Source organism: Saccopteryx bilineata, chromosome 12 (assembly GCF_036850765.1).
Source record: "Saccopteryx bilineata isolate mSacBil1 chromosome 12, mSacBil1_pri_phased_curated, whole genome shotgun sequence".
In the NCBI taxonomy this organism is placed as follows: Eukaryota; Metazoa; Chordata; class Mammalia; order Chiroptera; family Emballonuridae; genus Saccopteryx; species Saccopteryx bilineata.
Genome location: NC_089501.1, coordinates 4,021,926 through 4,040,814, shown reverse-complemented (window position 1 = coordinate 4,040,814; position 18,889 = coordinate 4,021,926). Strand labels below are relative to the sequence as shown.

Here is an 18,889-nt window from a genome sequence, read left to right as displayed (position 1 = left end):
TAGCCCTAACCCTACCATTTCCGGCGTCCCTCCCACCGTACCAGGCCCAGGAAGACACAGGACAGGAAGCGCCCGCCCGGAGCCCTCGGGTGCCTAAACACCTCGGCCGCACTCCCACGGCGACACGCACGCCTGGTGCCTTGTGGGCGCTGTAGTCTGGTCGGAACCTTTCCGTGACTACAAGTCCCGTGACCTCGCTCTTCCTGCTGCTCCGCCTAGTCGGCACTCCGACTCCCTGGCCTCAGAGGCGTCCAGAGACCGGCGCGCCGCTCCGGCGAGTCAGCTGTCTCTTTTCTGAGCGCTAGAGACGGAAGCCGGCGGGATGCGGGGCGGGGCTTCGCGGTCAGGGTAAACGCCCGTCCTACGTGCTCGTTCTCCTGGCGACCGCTGCGCGCGAGCCCGGTGTCCCCGCGGCGGCCAGCAGCGGCGGCGTCGGTGGAGCGCGGCGGGGGCGGAGGGAGCCCGCGGCGGCGGCGGCAACAGCGAAATGGCGGAGACGGTGGCAGACACCCGGCGGCTGATCACCAAGCCGCAGAACCTGAATGACGCCTACGGGCCGCCCAGCAACTTCCTTGAGATCGATGTGAGCAACCCTCAGACGGTGGGGGTCGGCCGGGGCCGCTTCACCACCTATGAAATCAGGGTCAAGGTGAGGCCGTCTTTCCCCACTTACCGCGAGACCCGTCCTGCCCTCCCAGGTCGCCCCCAACGAGCCCAGAGGCACCCAGGCCGGTTCCCCCGGCTGATGGGCAGGGCAGCCCTGTCCGCGGGCGGGGGCCGGGGCCGGGGCCGGGGCCGGGGTCGGGGTCGGGGTCCCTTTCCGTTGAGGGCTTGGGGATGGAGGCGCAGAGTCCGCCGAGCCCAGCGCTGGCACTGGGAGAAGGTGCTCGAAGAACAGGGCGTGGATTGGGCGCCGCTGTCCCTCCAGCAGCTGATTCCGGAATGAATTTGAGTTGGAAAGGGGTAGATCTTTCGAGAACACAGAACACAGTCCTTCGGGAAGGGAGGTAGATGCGACTTCGATAGGGGGTTTGCGCCGAGTTGAAGCTTCCCAGTTATCTTTTCCTGGACACGAGAGATGGCCAAGCCAAGCTGGTTGCTTCTCTCTCTTCCCGAGCTACCAGCGTAAGCTCAGTTGTACACTTTTCTGAACAGAGGCTCAGGGGAGTTCACAAAAGCCTGACAGATTTGGTGCGGCTGAGCCAGGTGAGAAAGGTGATTGAAAATGAAAATGATTGCCCTTAGCGTTCTGGGCCCCTAGAATGAGTGGGGAGTGATGTCTACCTCACAATCCAGAACTACAATAGGTCTTGATCTCTTAATTTCGAGACTTGCACATCCCTGAATGAATGAATCAGCTGAAGTGGAAATACACTTAAAATTTCACAACTAGTATTTGTTGGCAATAAGTAATGCTGATTATTTGAAAGATGCTAACTGAGAGTAGTGCTCCACTTTCTCTGTGTAATTCATGCTCATGTATGGAAGTATTTTTAAAAATTACATAAAATGAATCCAGTTGTTAAAGATGACAACAAATTATTAAGAATTAAGTATAGTAATTTAGCTTTAGAGTAATCAAAATTTACATAACAAGTGGAATAATTTCTCGTTAACTTATGCACTTATTGTGTGGTAAAAACACAACATGAAATTTGATATTTTAACAATTTTTAAGTGTAAAGTTCAGTAGTGTTAAGTGTGTTCACATTGTTAAGAAACTTACGTATTTTTAAAAAATTATTTACTTAGGTAGTGTTGCTAAAATAATTAAGAATCATACTATTTTAGTTTAAGATTTTGAACTAACAGTTTCATGATGCAAGCCGTCCATACCTCCGCCTCCAGATGTGTAAAATGTGATCCATACATAAGCAGTCTTGTTATAGATAGTGGAACTCCAAATCCAGGCCTCAGTGTACCTAGGAAAGTTCATTACCACTTCTGGGAAAGGCTTTTTTTTTTTTTTAAGTTTTGGAATGACTTTAGATTGTCTTAAATATATGGCATATTGTTCGCTAAAAAGAACTTCCTCTTTTACCCTTATTCACCAGCATGCTTTCCTTTCTTTCTTTTGCTGAAACAGAACTTGGTATTCCTGTTTCTAAACTTCCATAGCTAGTACTTCCTGTCACGCAACTGAAGTGGAATCTCCTGCCTACACTTCCTCCATTTAATAACTGACTTGATCTTGATGAGTTTGTTATATTAAATAGGCTCTAGTCTGATTATTTATTTTAAAAATATGTGATACTTGATTACCAAATAGCTGATGTGACACTTAAAAACAAGGTGTGTTTATGGATGTGGTTATTTGCATTTTAAAGGAAATAATCCCTTTTAAGTTACAGAATTAAACTGTACATATACATTGGTTTATATTATAGAAAACTGTTTGTTTGTTAATGACTTTTACAGTCATAAATGCAGGTGCCCTATAAGAAAATGTAATTGTCTATTACCTGTAAATGCCATTGTATTTCTCTTAATGTGTTAACTTAAAGCTCAGGACACCATTAGTAGGCTATTAGGTCTTAATAAGCAGCATGTGGTTTTTGAGAATAATTACTCTTTTATTAAGGCAAAATGGCCAGTGAATGAATGGGTAAATCATTTTGTAATGGTTTTTACCACCTTTCTAAGCTGTTGCTGCTCTCCCTAGCCCCTGGTGCCTGCCTTTTGCTATTGAATTTGCCATGTGGCAAGTCATTTTATGTTTCAGAGTTTGAGTCCTTAAACTATCTTAGAGTTACTCTTTAATTCTTATCTTGAGAAAAATGTTCAGTTTTATAGGATCTGATTGAAATTACTCTAATTTACAGAGTAATTTTATCTGGATGGTGGTACTTTAGAATGCAAGTTTCCCAATCTCCATTTATCTTTTGGTTTGAGGGTAGTGTTTAAGACTGTTAGGATCACTTGATTAGAGTCTTTGGGCTTTTGAAAATAATTAGTAGGGTTAATGTTTTTTAAAATTGTTCTAATAGGTAGGTATAGCAGAGAGCACCATAAATGATTAAGCTTTAGGTATGTTCAGGATCTAGAATTATTTTGGCATATTAACAGGAAGGCTAAAGGGGAAATTCACTCACTATTTATGAAGTTTGTTCTATAATGTAACTTTAATTTTCTGGAGATTTTAATTAAGTTTGTTGTACCAAGAGGCAACTATTTCAAACATGAGTGAAATGAAGGATCTTTCTTGAGCTCTTAGTTCAAAGACTAGCTGTATTATTTGTTAGCAGAGTAAGGTACAAAACCTAAACTCTACTTCCCCTTGGTAAAATAGGTATGCTAATAATAGTACCTGCCACATAGGACTAAGATAATGCACATAAAATCTGTTTTTCACAGTGACTGGTACATAAGCACTTGAAGGTTACCTCTTTCTTTTTGTTTTTGTTTCTTTTTTAAAATTTTTAATTGAATTTATTATAACTGGTTAATAAAACTTACAGGTTTCAAGTCTACCATTCTATAATACATCATATGTATACTGCATCATACATTAACTCCCTAAAGTCAAGTCTCCTAAAGGTTACCTCCAAGTACAGCTATCTTCTAAATTAAAAGTTAGTGATCGACCTTGCCGGTGTAACTGAGTTGGTTAGAGCATCGTCTCAACATGCCAGTGTTGCAGGTTCAATCCCTAGTCAGGGCACAAGCAAGAATCAACCAGTGACAGCATGAAAAGTTGATGTCTGTCTGTCTGTCTCTCTCTCTCTTTATTTCTCCCTCTCTCCCTCTTCACTCCCTCTCTAAAAATCAATTTTAAAAAATCAGTGATCAGTTACATTTTTCATGTTAATATGCAGTTGAATTACTCAGTTTGATAGATTATCTTATCAAGACACCTACTTGACATGAAAGTATACTTTCATTGAGGCAAATGTGTTTTTAAAAAGCCATCTTGTCCTGGCCAGTGGTACAGTGGGTAGTGTGTTTCCCCAGAGTGCAGAGGTCCTGGCTCAAAATTGCAAGGGTACAAGTTTGAGCCCTTGTCAAGGCACATATGAGAAGCAGTCAGTGGCACAAATAAGTGGATCAATGAATAGATACCTCCTACCTCCTCTCTCTCTCTCCCCCCTCAAAAAATAAAATTTAAAAAGCCATTTTGTTTAGTAATTAGCCTTTTTTCTTTAATGTTTTACATTTTTATTATATTTTGAGTGATATGTGGAAAGTTATGATGCCATGAGACCATGGAAAATATCACATTTAAGATAAAAAATATTGAACACAGTACTCCGTATTTTAAGGTAGTATGATTCCTATAATTTTAGTGTATTAGTATTTTCCCCGGGTTTTTTTAGATATAATTGACATATAACATTGTATTTATTTAAGGTGTACAATATAATTTGCTATATAATATATTGTGAAATGACCACCACAATAAGTTCAGGTGATACTCATTATCTCACAGTTATAAAAGTAGTCTTTTGAAGTTGAGGCATATTAAAACATAAAGCCGAATAGTAAAGTCTTCTAATAAAATTGTAATGAGAAAGATGATTAGTAAAAGTAACATCTTGACAGTGTTTGCCTTTCTAAACATGTTGGTTATTTTTTGGGGTGAATCCTCTAATTTTTATTTTATTTTAATTAATTTTTTGTATTTAATTTTTCATTGAAAGTCATTAATATCCACACTGGAAGCTGAGAAATAAATTAATTTTTAGACTTGTTTTTAGGATTTATAAGCATGTATTATTAGAGAGCCAAAACAGTATTTTAAAGAATCAAGGCATTTTGGTGTCAGAAGACATCTGCACAATCTTTGTAGTTTCATGAATTGACCATAAGATGTTGTCTGATATACATCTTTCCTGCTAGCTATGGCTGACTTCCAGGATCTCTGTCAAGGAGAGGCATGTTAGTAGCTTTGAAGATTCTTACCTAACCCATCCCCTAAGATGGGGGCGGGGAAGAGTGGCAATTAAAAAGTAGCCCTGTTATATTTGGGTTATTAGGAACTCTGTTCTATATTGACCATTTTAACAGACTAGGGAATGAAGGCTCAGAAAGTTGTCTCTCACCCAAGGTAAGTTTGATTATCTGCAGCTTCTTTTGGTTTCTGTATCTTCTACTGTAAGCTCCTTGAGGACAAGGAACGTATGTCATAACTACCCTTACTTAACACCTGGCACTGTACTTGACCCATAATGTATACTAATGGATAAGTGAAATTTAGAAAGCTTAAGTAACTTGCCCAAAGTCACAGCTAATAAATGGCAAAACTGGGATTTGAATTTAGATTTTCTGATCTTCAGAACCCATACTTGTACTTTTGTCCTCACTGAACATTCACATTTATAAAAAATAATATATATATACATTTAGTAAATCTTTATATTTCATTAATACTGCCACTCTACACCTTTAAAGTGGAAAATCTAAAAAGGCTTAACTTTTAGCTATCACTGTGATTCTATCTGATAAGAGATTTTCCTCTCCTCACCTTCATAAACATACCCAAACAACTTTGATGTTTGTACCATATTATGCTGCTTCCATGTAAGCAAAGCCAGCAATTTTTTTTTTTTTTTTTTTAACAGAGGCAGAGATAGACAGGGACAGACAGACAGGAACGGAGAGATGAGAAGCATCAATCATCAGTTTCTCGTTGCGCGATGCGACTTCTTAGTTGTTCATTGATTGCTTTCTCACATGTGCCTTGACCGTGGGCCTTCAGCAGACCGAGTAACCCCCTGCTGGAGCCACTGACCTTGGGTCCAAGCTGGTGAGCTCTTTGCTCAAGCCAGATGAGCCCGCGCTCAAGCTGGCGACCTCGGGGTCTCGAACCTGGGTCCTTCCATATCCCAGTCTGACGCTCTATCCACTGCGCCACCGCCTGGTCAGGCAAAGCCAGCAATTTTTGAACATCAGGTAAGAAAGATGATATCCAAGAAAAAGCAGTACTATAATCTTGGAACTGCTGTTTATTGATTACTAGAAAAATAACTTAAAGCTTTCAACTCAAGTCCTACTTCTTTCAAGAAATATTTAACTTAGGAATTTGGACATGGTAGCAAAAAGTGACATTGGCTGTAACTCACCAGAAAGGTTGTATCAAATAGAATATAGCTTGGGCTGTTCTCACAGAGATCTCAAAAATAGAGGGTTTATTTGTTTGTTTGTTTGTTTGTTTTGTTTCTGTGTGAACAGGAAATCGTCAGCTGATATTGTGACTTGAATGTCAGCTTCCAACATCACATCCACATTCTAGCCAAGGGAAAGACATATCCCTGCCCATTGCCGTATGTAGTCACAAAGGAAACTGGAAAATTCAGCCTAGCTGGGCAGCCATGTGAAGAAAGGAAGAACAGACACTGTTCTTTGCCTCAGTAGCAAATAAATGATTGCTTTTTTAGGTGTGGCATTAGCAACATTCTGATCATCTCTCCTAATTTTTTCCCTTTTTTGCTGATGTCTGAAATTTCAAAGTTTTGAGAAAGTTAATTAGATTTGGAAGAAATAAAATTGAGCTCTCATTAGTTTTGTTATTAAATATGAATAAATTTTGATCCCTTCTTGAGAATTAATTTTGATGAGTAGAGAAAGGAGGCACACATGAAGACACGGCATATTTAATAGAGGTGATTAAGTTTGGTTAGAGGTACTGAAAGTAGATAATAAACTTTTTTTCCTTCAGTGGCTGTTTAAAACTATGTATGCATTTTTAGATAGGTCCAGCATTTTAGTTGATGACATAAGATGATGGAGTATGTAATTTGAGCCACCAAAATAAGCGAGATCAAAGTCTACTAGAGAATCTTAGGAAGACTTCAAATAATTTTTATAAAATTTCTTTGTGTATAATAGTATTGGAATGATCACTTTCTTATTCTTTGGCTCTAGACTTTAATTTTATCACTGATATCTGTATTTGCTTGCCTTTTCTAAAATTATTTCCACACCAACCCCCTATGGCTTGTTTGCGTTTTATTTTTTCCACTCCTACCCTTATGGCATGAGCTGCTTTGTTCTACTGTAAGTTGGGGGATCCTAATCCATAAGAGGAACAAGAGAGTCTCAAAGCTCCCCTCTTTGTGTCTAGTTCTCAGTATCTTACTCCTGTTCTGCCTTAGCATTATTAGTTATCTCCAGGTAGAAACAAATATATAAAAATTTTGTTGACTAGGCATACATCTATGTATCACCATGTCTTTGTTTAAATTGACACTCAAAGATTTTCCCCATATTATATAACTGATAATGTTCATAAGACACTAATGAGTCTTGAGCAGGGATCAGCAAGCCATGGGCTTCCATGTTTTTGTAAAATTTTATTGGAACACAGCACTCTTGTTTACTTACATTTTATTTATGATCACTTTTATACTAAAAGGGCCGAGTTGAGTAGTTGTGACAGCCCAAAATTATTTACTGTCTTGCCCTTCATGAAAAAGTTTGCTAGTCCTTGGTCTAGAGTTTATGTAGCATTGAAATAATAGAAATGGGAAGAAAAAAGACACTGCAGAGTCTTTTCAAAACATGGGACTATGAAAAGCACTTAGTTTAGGATGCCAGTAGCAAATGATTGAGGCAATGGTAGTTAAATATAACACTGCTAGTTGGGGCCCTATTGCTGGGTGCTGAATGAAATAGACACTATTCTTCTACAGAGGAAAAAAATCTAACTTTGAGAGTTATTAGATTACATCTACTGTTCATATTAAGGCTAACCACAAGGATTTTCAATTTATAAAGCTTATGTTCTCACCCAAAGCCTTATGTAAACTTCTTTGAATAACGATTTAAAGAGAAAATTGGTGCTGATAAAACTAATAGGCAACTGGTTTACAGTAGTTTTAGAGTCAGTGGCAAAATGAAGATGGTGCCTGACAAAACTGACTGTAATCATTCTAGCCAGCATCATGGTTTACATATTTTCTAGCCCAGATATAATTTCTTATACCATATCACCATTTATGTCTTGTGTTCTTATATGTTAACCTTCTACATGATATGGCACTATGCCGTTATTAAATGATCTTTAATAATATTTAAATTGGTTGTACTACTGACATGGGTAACTTTAATGTATGGGTTGTAGAAAGGGGTTAAGTTAAAAAATGAGAAACTCTGATATTAACTTTTTTTTTCTTTAAAGTGAGAGAAGGGGAGATAAGAGACACTCCTGCATGCACCTTGACCGGGATCCCCCCAGCAGCCCCTGTCTGGACCCAGTGCTCAATCAACCAACCTATCTTCAGTGCCCAGCCAGTGCTTGTACTGATCGAGCCACTGGCTGCAGAAGCAGGAGAGGAGGGAGAGAGCAGCAGTTGGTCACTTCTCATGTGTGCCCTGATTGAGAATCGAACCCAGGATGTCCATATACTGTATGGACACTTTATTCTCTGAGCCAGCCAGTCAGGGCCTGATACTAACTCTTAAAATGGAACAATACAGTAAACTGATAGATTTTTAAAAGGGCAGGTGATGTTGATATACTTAAGTTGAAATAAATTCTAATTATAGAGCTTTTTCACTTAGACATTAGGTTATGATTCTTTTCTGTAATCTGTGTACTTGCACAGTTGTGTTCTATCAAAACTAATCAGTTTTTTTCCTAACTAAATTTCTTAGTTTTGTTAACATCTGAGGAGCTCCTGTGGGCCAGTTGCTTTATTGAACACTTGGTTGCTGGGTTCAGTAATCTTGTTGTAGGTCTTTGTTTTTCATCAGTTTTAATATTCCTTGCCAGTCACTTGCAAAGTTTCTGTTGAGAAATTAGCTGACAGTTTTATGGGAGCTTCCTTGTAAGTAACCAACAGCTTTTTAAAATTTTTTATTTTTTTATTTTTCTGAAGTGAGAAGCAGGGAGGCAGAGAGACAGACTCCCGCATGCGCCCAACCGGGATCCACCAGGCAAGCCCATGAGGGGGTGATGCTCTGCCCATCTAGGATGTTGCTCTGTTGCACGTGGTGTCATTCTAGCACCTGAGGCGGAGGCCATGGAGCCATTCTCAGTGCCTGGGCCAACTTTGCTCCAGTGGAGCCTCGGCTGCGGGAGAAGAAAGAGAGAGACATAGAGAAAGAAGAGGGGGAAGAGTGGAGAAGCAGATGGGCACTTCTCATCTGTGCCCTGGTCAGGAATCAAACCTGGGACTTCCACATGCTGGGCCGATGCTCTACCACTGAGCCAACCGGCCAGGGCCAACTGCTTTTCTCTTGCTGCATTTCTGTTTTTGTCTTTAACCTTTTGCATTTTAATTATGATGTGTCTTGGTGTGGGCCTCTTTGGGTTCACCTTGTTTGGGACTCTGCTTCCTGGACTTGTATGTTTATTTCCTTCATTAGTTTAAGACGATTTTCTTTTTCTTTATAATTTTTAATTTACTGATTTGAGAGAGAGATAAAAAATCAGTTTCTTGTCCCACTTTTTTATGCATTCATTGTTTGATTCTTGTATGTGCCTGAACTGGGGATTGAACCTGTAACCTTGGCATATCCAGATGACATTAATCAACTGAGCTACCTGGTCGCCCCATGTGGTATGTCTGGTCTACATAACTGTAGGATAACTTTGTGTTGTTTTAAGCTACTAAGTTTGTGCTAATTTTCTACAGCAGCAATAGGAAACTAATAAGAATGACTAGGCTCCTGTCTTAAGTATCATTTCCAACAGAAGGAGACACTTTAAACTCCAAAGGAATGAGTCAGCCGACTAGGGCCCACCCAGCCTGACTCTGATTCTTGATCATAGGCCAGCCACAGCCTTCTTTCTTCTTCCCCATCAGAATCTAGCACTATTGGCTCTAATTATCCTTCCTTCTAGTCTGCCAAGATGTTTATATCATACAAAAGGCATAGAAAAATATTTTTCTCATGGAAAAAGTTGAGTACCTTACTTATGTTAATAGGCTGTAGAGGATTATTTTTACAAACTGAAGAGAAAACTATTAAAGCACTACATATAAGAGAAAGAACCATGTAACCTTTGCTAAAGTTATTTACGCTTGCTGTTGTGTTCAAGTGCCCTTGTATGAGAGAGGGCTAACTTCTGAAACTAGACAAGTGTAAAATTATGTGTACTAGGTGATGAATGAATGAATACTTCAGGCTCTTGATTAAAATTTGACTAGAAAACGTTTCATACTTTGTCAGGCCTTTTGACCATCTGTAATTTCAAGTAAGGTCTCAGAAGCATAGTGTCTTCCATTCACTGCACACGTTAGGAGAAAAGTATGTAGACTTTTGGAACTTATAGTTCTAGATCTCAAAGTCTAAAATATATTTACATATTTCTGGCAGTGTATAACTACACAATTTCTTCTGCTGTCACATTTCATTTTTTGTTTCTATTTTTAGAAGAAACCTCCATCTTTAAGCAGTCATTTAAAATGAGAATCTTTTTTAAAACACCTACATCCACTTGTGATTATTTAGAATAGATTTCAGAAGTCCAACTTAAGAAAATATGAAGTATATAAAGTATGTATTAAATAAGTAAGTCACCTGGAGCTTCTGTACGAAGAACATTCAAGAATGTCAGAGCTGTCTGACCAGGCGGTAACGCAATGGATAGAGTGTCAGACCCAGGTTCGAAACCCGAAGGTCTCTGGTTTGAGCATGGGCTCACCAGCTTGAGTGCGGGGTCACTGCCTTGAGTGTGGGGTCATAGACATGACCCTATGGTCACTGGCTTGAGCCCAAAGGTCGCTGGCTTGAAGTCCAAGGTCACTGGCTTGAGCCCAAGGTTGCTGGCATCTCTCTCCCTTCCTGTCTTTCTGTCCCTATCGTTCCTATCTGTCCCTCTGTCTCTCTCACTGTCTGTCACACACACACAAAATGTCAGAGCTAAGGGAGCATATTTTTAAAAAATTATCTGATAAAATATGCATAAATTAAGAGCTTTATAGATTGAAGTAGGTCATCAATTATTAATATAAGTTTAGTAGATTAGTAGGAATATGTTCTTTTATCTGCCTTTCTCTAGAACTTTTGATCTGCCTTTGTCTAAGATTGCTCTAAGACAAGTAGTTGTTAGCCATATGGAGCTATCTGAAGTATTAGACTCAAACTGCCAGACATCTGTTTGTCCAGTTTCCCTGGAATTGAAATGGATTTGTTGGACTTGTCTTTAGTTGATTATAAGTGATACTGACCTCTAATATAAAAGGATGGGTCATATATGAAAGGATCAGTGCAGTGTACACATGGCTTTTTCTCCTGAGTATCTTTGACCTTTTTGCCCCATCTCACTGTGTTTCTGGTCCGTAATCACACTGTACTCACTATGACCCATGTATCAAACCCCACAGTGTGCATGAACTTCACACACCCCCCATTCTCTACTAATGAAGATAAAGGAAAAAATTTAATCCAATTAAAGGTTAGAGACTTAATTTACTATGGAATACCTCTGGGCCATAAGAAATGATGACATCAGATCATTTACAATAACATGGATGGACCTTGATAACATTATACGGAGTGAAATAAGTAAATCGGAAAAAACTAAGAACTATATGAATCCATACATAGATGGGACATAAAAATGAGACTCAGAGCCTGACCTGTGGTGGCGCAGTGGATAAAGCGTCGACCTGGAAATGCTGAGGTCGCCGGTTCGAACCCCTGGGCTTGCCTGGTCAAGGCACATATGGGAGTTAATGCTTCCAGCTCCTCCCCCCTTCTCTCTCTCTGTCTCTCTCTCTCCTCTCTGCCTCTCCTCTCTAAAATGAATAAATAAAATTAAAAAAAAAAAAAAAGAATCACACACACTTGCAAAATAAAACTTAAAAAAAAATGAGACTCAGAGACATGGACAAGAATGTGATGTTAAGCGGGGGGGGGATGGAGGAGGGGAGGGGCAGAAAGAAAACAAGAAAGAAGGTGACGGAAGACAATTTGACTTTCGGTGAGGGGTATGCAACATAATGAAATGTCAAAATAATCTGGAGATGTGTTCTCTGAACATATATACCCTGATTTATCAATGTCATCGCATTAAAATCAATAAATGAAAATTTAAGAAAAAGCTACGATGGATCTCAAAATTAAAATAGTCTAACAATTCCTTTTATTCAAGGAAAGTGAAGGCACAAATTTATGAGCCAATGAGCTACAAACATGATCACTAAAAAGAGAAAAGATCCTACAGCCAACTAATTTTTGACAAGAGCATCAAAAACCTACAATGGGGAAAAGACAGTCTTCAATAAATGTTGGTAAAACTAGATATCTATGTGCAAAAAATAAAACTGCACCCCTACCTTATATCACTTACAAAAATTAAATTGAAATGAATTAAAGATTTAAAGTAACACCAGATACCATAAAACATGTAGAAGGAAATAGGAAAAAAGCTCCTTGTCATTGGTCTTGGCAATAATTTCTGGTATAAAACACCAAAAGTATAGGCAATAAAAGCTGAAATAAGTAAGTGGGATTACATTACACTAAAGAGTTTCTGCAGAGCAAAGGAAAACATCAATAAATTGAAAACAGACAACCTATGAAGTAGAAAAAAATTGATTAACTAAAAGTAAACTGGGATAAGCCTGACCAGGTGGTGGCGCAGTAGATAGAGTGTTGGACTGGGACCAGAGGACCCAGGTTTGAAACCCCAAGGTTACCAGCTTGAGCGTGGGCTCATATGGTTTGAACAAGTCTCCAGCTTGAGCCCAATGTCCCTGGCTTGAGCAAGGGGTCACTTGGTCTGCTGTAACCCCCAGTCAAGGAACATGGAAAAGCAATCAGTGAACAACTAAGGTGTCACAACAAAGAATGATGCTTCTCATCTCTCTCCCTTCCTGTCTGTCTCTATCTGTCCCTCTCTGTCTCTGTCAGGAAAAAAAAAAAAATGGAATGAGAATAAATAGTGCCTTTCAGAGTGCATAGTATCTTAGTCTTTTCTCTTTGGTCCTGACCAGGTTAGATGTAAAATTTGTGTGGTGCTGGACAAAGTTCAATAATACCTGCTTTGGGGTCTGTTGAGAGCCCCAGGCCTTCCCAAAATTTTTAGCTCAGGGCATATAACTTGCTGTTCTGCAATGAATTTGGGTCTCTTAGAAGTCTTGCTGTGACCAGTAGAAGAGGAAGTGCTTCTCAAGTTTCTTTCCTGCCCTACTTTCTCAAGGCCCACTTCTTAAAGGCCTCAAGAAGTCTATCAGATTGAAACATGGAAGTCTTATGACTTAAGTCCTCATATAAGCAAACTAAAGACAACTCACTGATATTTAGATTTAAAAGCACTTTTATATAAATCAGTTTGTTTCTGAGTATGCATGCTAATATATTGTTTTCATAAAACCATAGGTTGATAAGGAGTCAGCTATAAAGGAAAAACAGCTTTAGTTGTAGCTTCATTGAACTACACTAAAGAACCTCCATTTTTATAACCTAATTTGAATTCTTGGTTAAACAAGCACCTTGTTATAAAGATTATTTGAATTTTTGCAGCTTTCTTTGGCCATATCTTTTGGCTTGTGGTTTCATTAGTGTTTCTCTTAGTTTTACCTGACTTTATTGAAAGAGTACAATTTCTTATCAGTATCATGTGTTTTCAGAGGCATTTTGACAGTTTTTTGAATTAAATACTGCTAGGAATTTTATATTTTATGTCAGAATCTGCAGGGAAATTTTGTTTTAATTCATAATTATTATTATTTATTACAATTAATTCCTATACATGCCATGGTATTAGATTTTGTTTCTCTTATCTCCATCATTCCTTGTGTAGAAGCTCTGTACTCCTACCTCTACCCCTCCAACAGAAGGACTGACCTATCTCTTTTCTTGTTGGGTTTGGACTGATGTTTATCATATTGTTCAAGTTTTCTTCTCAAGGAAGCTAGTCTTCTTTCCCAATTGAGCTAAGCATCTGGGGGTATCTTTCCTTACCCGATAATACGTCACCTGTTTATTGTATTGTGTATTCACCATCCAAAGCCAAGTCTCTTTCCGTCACCCTTTTTCCCTTTTTACCCTCTTCTACCTCCCTTATCCCGGCTGTCCTTCTTGTAATCACCATACTGTTACTCTGTGTCTATGAAGATTTTTTTTAAAAATTTTATTTAGAAAATTAAATTTAACAGGGTGACATTGATCAATATAAGTACATAGGATTCAGATAAACATATCTGTAACATTCGAACTGTTGATTATATTGTATACCCATCACCCAAATTCAGATTATTTTCTGTCACTTTATATTTGTCCCTCTTTATACCTTTTGCCTCACCCCCTCTCCCACATCCTCCATCCCTTCTCCTACATTTCCCAACCCTTCTCCCACATCCCCCACCCCTTCTCCCACATCTCCCAACCCTTCTTCCACATCCCACTCCCCCTGGTAACCACTTTTATCTATGTCCATGAGTCTCAGTTTTATATCCCACCTAGGTGTAAAATCATAACAATTCTTAGCTTTTTATGGTTTACTTATTCAGTAGAATGTTCTCAGGGTCCATCCATGTTGTCATAAGTGGCAATAAGTTATCATTTCTTATGGCTGAGTAATAATTCCATTGTATATATATACCACATCTTTTTTATCTAATCCTCTATCAAAAGGCACTTTGGATATTTCCATATCTTGGCCAGTATGAATAATGCTGCAATGAACATGGGGGTACATGTGTCTTTATGTATTAATGTTTTTGAGGGTTTTTTTCTAAATTTTTTTTAAATTTTATTTATTGATTTTACAGAGAGAGTAGGGGAGAGAACAAGAAGTATCAAGTCATAGTTGCTTCACTTTAGTTGTTCATTGATTGCTTGTTGTATGTGCCTTGACCGGGCAAGCCCAGGGTTTTGAACCAGCAACCTCAGCATTCCAAGTCAATGCGTTATCCACCGTGCCACCACAGGTCAGGCTTTGAGTTTTTAGAGTAGATACCGACCAGAGGGATTGCTGGGTCATAAGATAGTTCTATTCTTAATTTTTTGAGGAACCAGCATACTTTCTTCGTAATGGTTGTACTAATTTGCATTCCCACCAGCAATGAATAAGGGTTTCTTTTTCTCCACAGACTATCCAGTACTTGTTATTACCTGTCTTGTTGATAATAGCCAATCTAACAGGTATGAGGTGGTATCTAATTGTAGTTTTGATTTGCATTTCTTGAATAGCTAGTGAAGATGAGCATCTTTTCATAATCTGTTGGCCATTTGTATGTCTTCTCGGGAGAAGTGTCTGTTCAGGTCCACTCTCCATTTTTTAATTGGGTTGTTTACTTTTTTGTTGTTGACCTCTGTGAGGTAGTATATATATTTATAGATATAACATTTATATATTTTGGATGTTAACCCCTTACCAGAGCTGTTGTTTGCAAATATCATCTCCCATTTAGTTGGCTGCTTATTTGTTTTGTTGTCAGTTTCTTTTGCTGTGCAGAAGCTTTTTAGTTTGATATAGTCTCATTCATTTATCTTTGCCTTTACTTCCTTTGCCTTTGGGGTCAAATTCATAAATTGTTCTCTACAGACAAGGTCCATGAGTTTAGTACCTATATTTTCTTCTATATAATTTATTGTTTCAGGTCTTATATTTAGGTCTTTGATCCATTCTGAATTAATTTTTGTGCAGGGGGACAAACTTTAGTCAAGTTTCATTCTTTTGTATGTGGCTTTCCAATTTTCCCAGCACCATTTATAGAAGAGGCTTTGTTTTCTCCATTGTGTGTTGTTGGCTCCATTGTCAAAGATCATTTGTCCATATATATGTATGGTTTTATTTCTGGGCTCTTGATTCTGTTCCGTTGGTCTGTTTTTCTGCCAGTACCATGCTGTTTTGATTATCATGGCTGTGTAGTATAATTTGAAGTCAGGTAGTATGATACCTCCAGCTTCATTCATTTTCCTCAGGATTGCTTTGGCTCTTCTCTAGTGTGCATGGAAAGTTCTCATGGATAGACCATATGTTGGACTACAAAACAAATTTAGGGAGATTGAAATAATACCAAGCATATTTTTTTACCATAAGTCTTTGAAATTAGAATTCAGCTGCAAAAAGGAAGTAAAGAAACCCACAAAAATGTGAAAATTAAACAACTTACTTCTAAAAAATGAGTGGGTCAACAGAAATAAAACCAGAAATCAAGAGATATGTACAAACAAACGAAAATGACAACACAACATACCAGAATTTCTGGGATGCAGTGAAAGCAGTAATAAGATGGAAGTTTATATCATTACAAGCTTATATCAAGAAACAAGAGAGATCCCAAGTAAACAACTTAACATCACACCTCAAGGAACTAGAAAAAGAAGAACAACAAGGCAATCCAAAGTCAGAAGAAAGGAAATAGGAAAAATTAGAGCAGAACTAAATGAAATAGAGAAAAAAATACTATAGAAAAAATTAATATAACAAAGAGCTGATTCTTTGAAAACATCAGCAAAATTGACAGACCCCTGGCTAGACTCACTAAGGAAAAAAGAGAAAGGACTCATATACACAAAATTCGAAATGAAAATGGAGAAATTGCCAGACATCATAGATATATAGTGGATCATAGTAGAATACTATTAAAGATTATATACCACCAAATTCAACAACCTAGAGAAAATGGATAAATTCCCAAAATTATCCACTCTTCCTAGACTGAGTTATGAAAAAGTGGAAAACCTAAATAGACCCATAAGCAGGGAGGAAATAGAAACAACTATCAAAAACCTTCCCAAAAACAAAAGTCCAGGACCAGATGGTTACACTAGTGAATTCTACCAAACATTCAAAGAAGATTTGATACCTCTCCTTCTTAAAGTCTTCAAAAAACAGAAGAAGCAATACTTCCCAACACATTTTATGAGGTCAACGTGACCCTTATACCAAAACCTGGCAAGGACAACACACAAAAAAGAAAACTATAGACCAATAACTCTAACGAGTACAGTTTCAAAAATCCTAAACAAAATACTAGCAAATCAAATACAACAACACATTTTTAAAAAACAATACATCATGGTCAAGTGGGATTCATTCCTGGAACACAAGGATGGTTCAACATATATAAATTGATCAATGTTTGAAGACTTTTTTTTTTCTCAGATTTTATTCATATTTAAAGAGAAATGAGAGAGAGAGTGAAAGGAGGGCGGAGGAAGCATCAACTCCCATATGTGCCTTGACCAGGCAAGTTCAGGGTTTTGAACCAGCGAGCTCAGTGTTCCAGGTTGGTGCTTTATCCACTGCTCCACTACAGGTCAGGCAATGTGTGAAGGTTTCTTTGTTTTTTATTGTTTTTTATTTTTTTATTTTGAAGCAGGGAGGCAGAGAGACAGACTCCCGCATGTGCCTGACCAGGATCCACCCAGCATGCCCACTAGGGGTCAATGCTTTGCCCATCTGAGCTGTTGCTCCGTTGCAACTGGAGCCATTCTAACTCCTAAGGCCGAGGCCATGGAGCCATCCTCAGTGCCTGGGCCAACTTTGCTCCAATGGAGCCTGCTGGAGAGGAAGAGAGAGACAGAAAAAGGAGAGGGGGAAGGGTGGAGAAGCAGATGTGCACTTTTCCTGTGTGCTCTGGCTGGAAATCAAACCTGGGACTTCCACACACTGGGCCGATGCTCTACTGCTGAGCCAACTGGCCAGGACCAATGTTTGAAGGTTTTTAAAAATTACTTTAATTAATTTTTAGAAAGAGAGAGAGGCATCAATTTATTGTTCCACTTATTTATGTATTCATTGGTTAATTCTTGTAAGTGTCCTGACCTATAATTAAACCTGCAATACTAGCATATTGACAACACTCTAACCTGCTGAGCTACCCAGCCAGAGCTATGAGTTGTTGTGTGTTTGTATTTGCTTAATCCCTTCACCTTAATAAGTGATACCCCCTCCCCATACCCCAGCCATGATGGTGCTAGTTCTCACAGCTTGCTCCACATTGGCAAAACTACCATTGGTGGAGCTGGTGGGGGGTGGCTAAAACAGACTTTTACTGTTGTGACCTCAGGTTCAGTAGTTTTTCTTGAGTAAGTGCTTTTCATTTTGTTATCTGTCTCTGGCCAATTTCTAGAATCCTTATGTGGTTGTTTTTAACATGTCTAGTTTTATCACTGATATTTTGGATGAGGCCTTGCCTCAATTCATCAATGCCACATCTTAACCCTTACCTTTTTACATTATACCTTTCTTTTAGGTTGTATATTTTGAGGAGAAAAGGTCTTACTCATATTATTGTGCTTTTAATGTTAATATGGGTGCTCAGAAGCACTTTTATGTACTATGTAATTTCTAAATGTTTTTAAAATCCTCTTAACTAAATATTACTTAGCTCCTTGCATGTAATAATTGTTGAGATATTTATTAAATACTTTTTAGAATTTTTAAGCTTTATTTACTAATCATCTGTTATCGGTTTAGTACTGTACCCATAGTGTGCCTTACAAGCATGAGCTTTGAACTTGAACATGAGTTCAGTCCTCTCTCTCTCTCTCTCTCTCTCTTTCTCTCTCTGCCTATTAGTGAACATTTGACCCTGACTCCTCTTTTTGAGTTTCTTTAGCCATAAAAATAAAACTTCAGAGGATTAAATGTGTCGCCCTGTACTAAGAATCCATTAAGTGATAATATCTATGAAGTAATAACACTTCCTAATTGTTGAAGGTAAGGAGCAGTATCTTCATTTTAAAGATGATACAACTCAGATTTAGAGGTAGAAGTAAACTGATATAGTAATACTGTTGTACTGTTAATAAGTTCCAGAGGAGGACTTGAACCCAGGTCTGCTTGACTATTTTATTTAGTTTTTTTTCTTTCATTAATTGATTTTAATGGGGTGACACTGGTTAAAACAATTATACGGTTTGCAGGTGCACAATTCTAAAACACGTCTCTCTACACCATAGTATGTGTTCACCCCCCACAAGTCAAGTCTTCATATCCATCACCATTTATCCCCCCTATACTTTCCTACCCCCCCATCTCACT

At 38.5% G+C, this 18,889-nt stretch overlaps 1 protein-coding gene across 1 annotated transcript in view; it reads left to right on the top strand.

The window, feature by feature from the left end:
- The first annotated feature begins 341 nt into the window (after nucleotides 1-341).
- Nucleotides 342-18,889, top strand: part of SNX3 (sorting nexin 3) — a 92,545-nt gene continuing 73,997 nt past the window's right edge. The window contains exon 1 of the mRNA XM_066247670.1: nucleotides 342-649. Coding sequence (XP_066103767.1) covers nucleotides 488-649 — 162 coding nt within the window. The 5' untranslated portion in view covers nucleotides 342-487. The remainder of the gene's footprint in view (nucleotides 650-18,889) is intronic.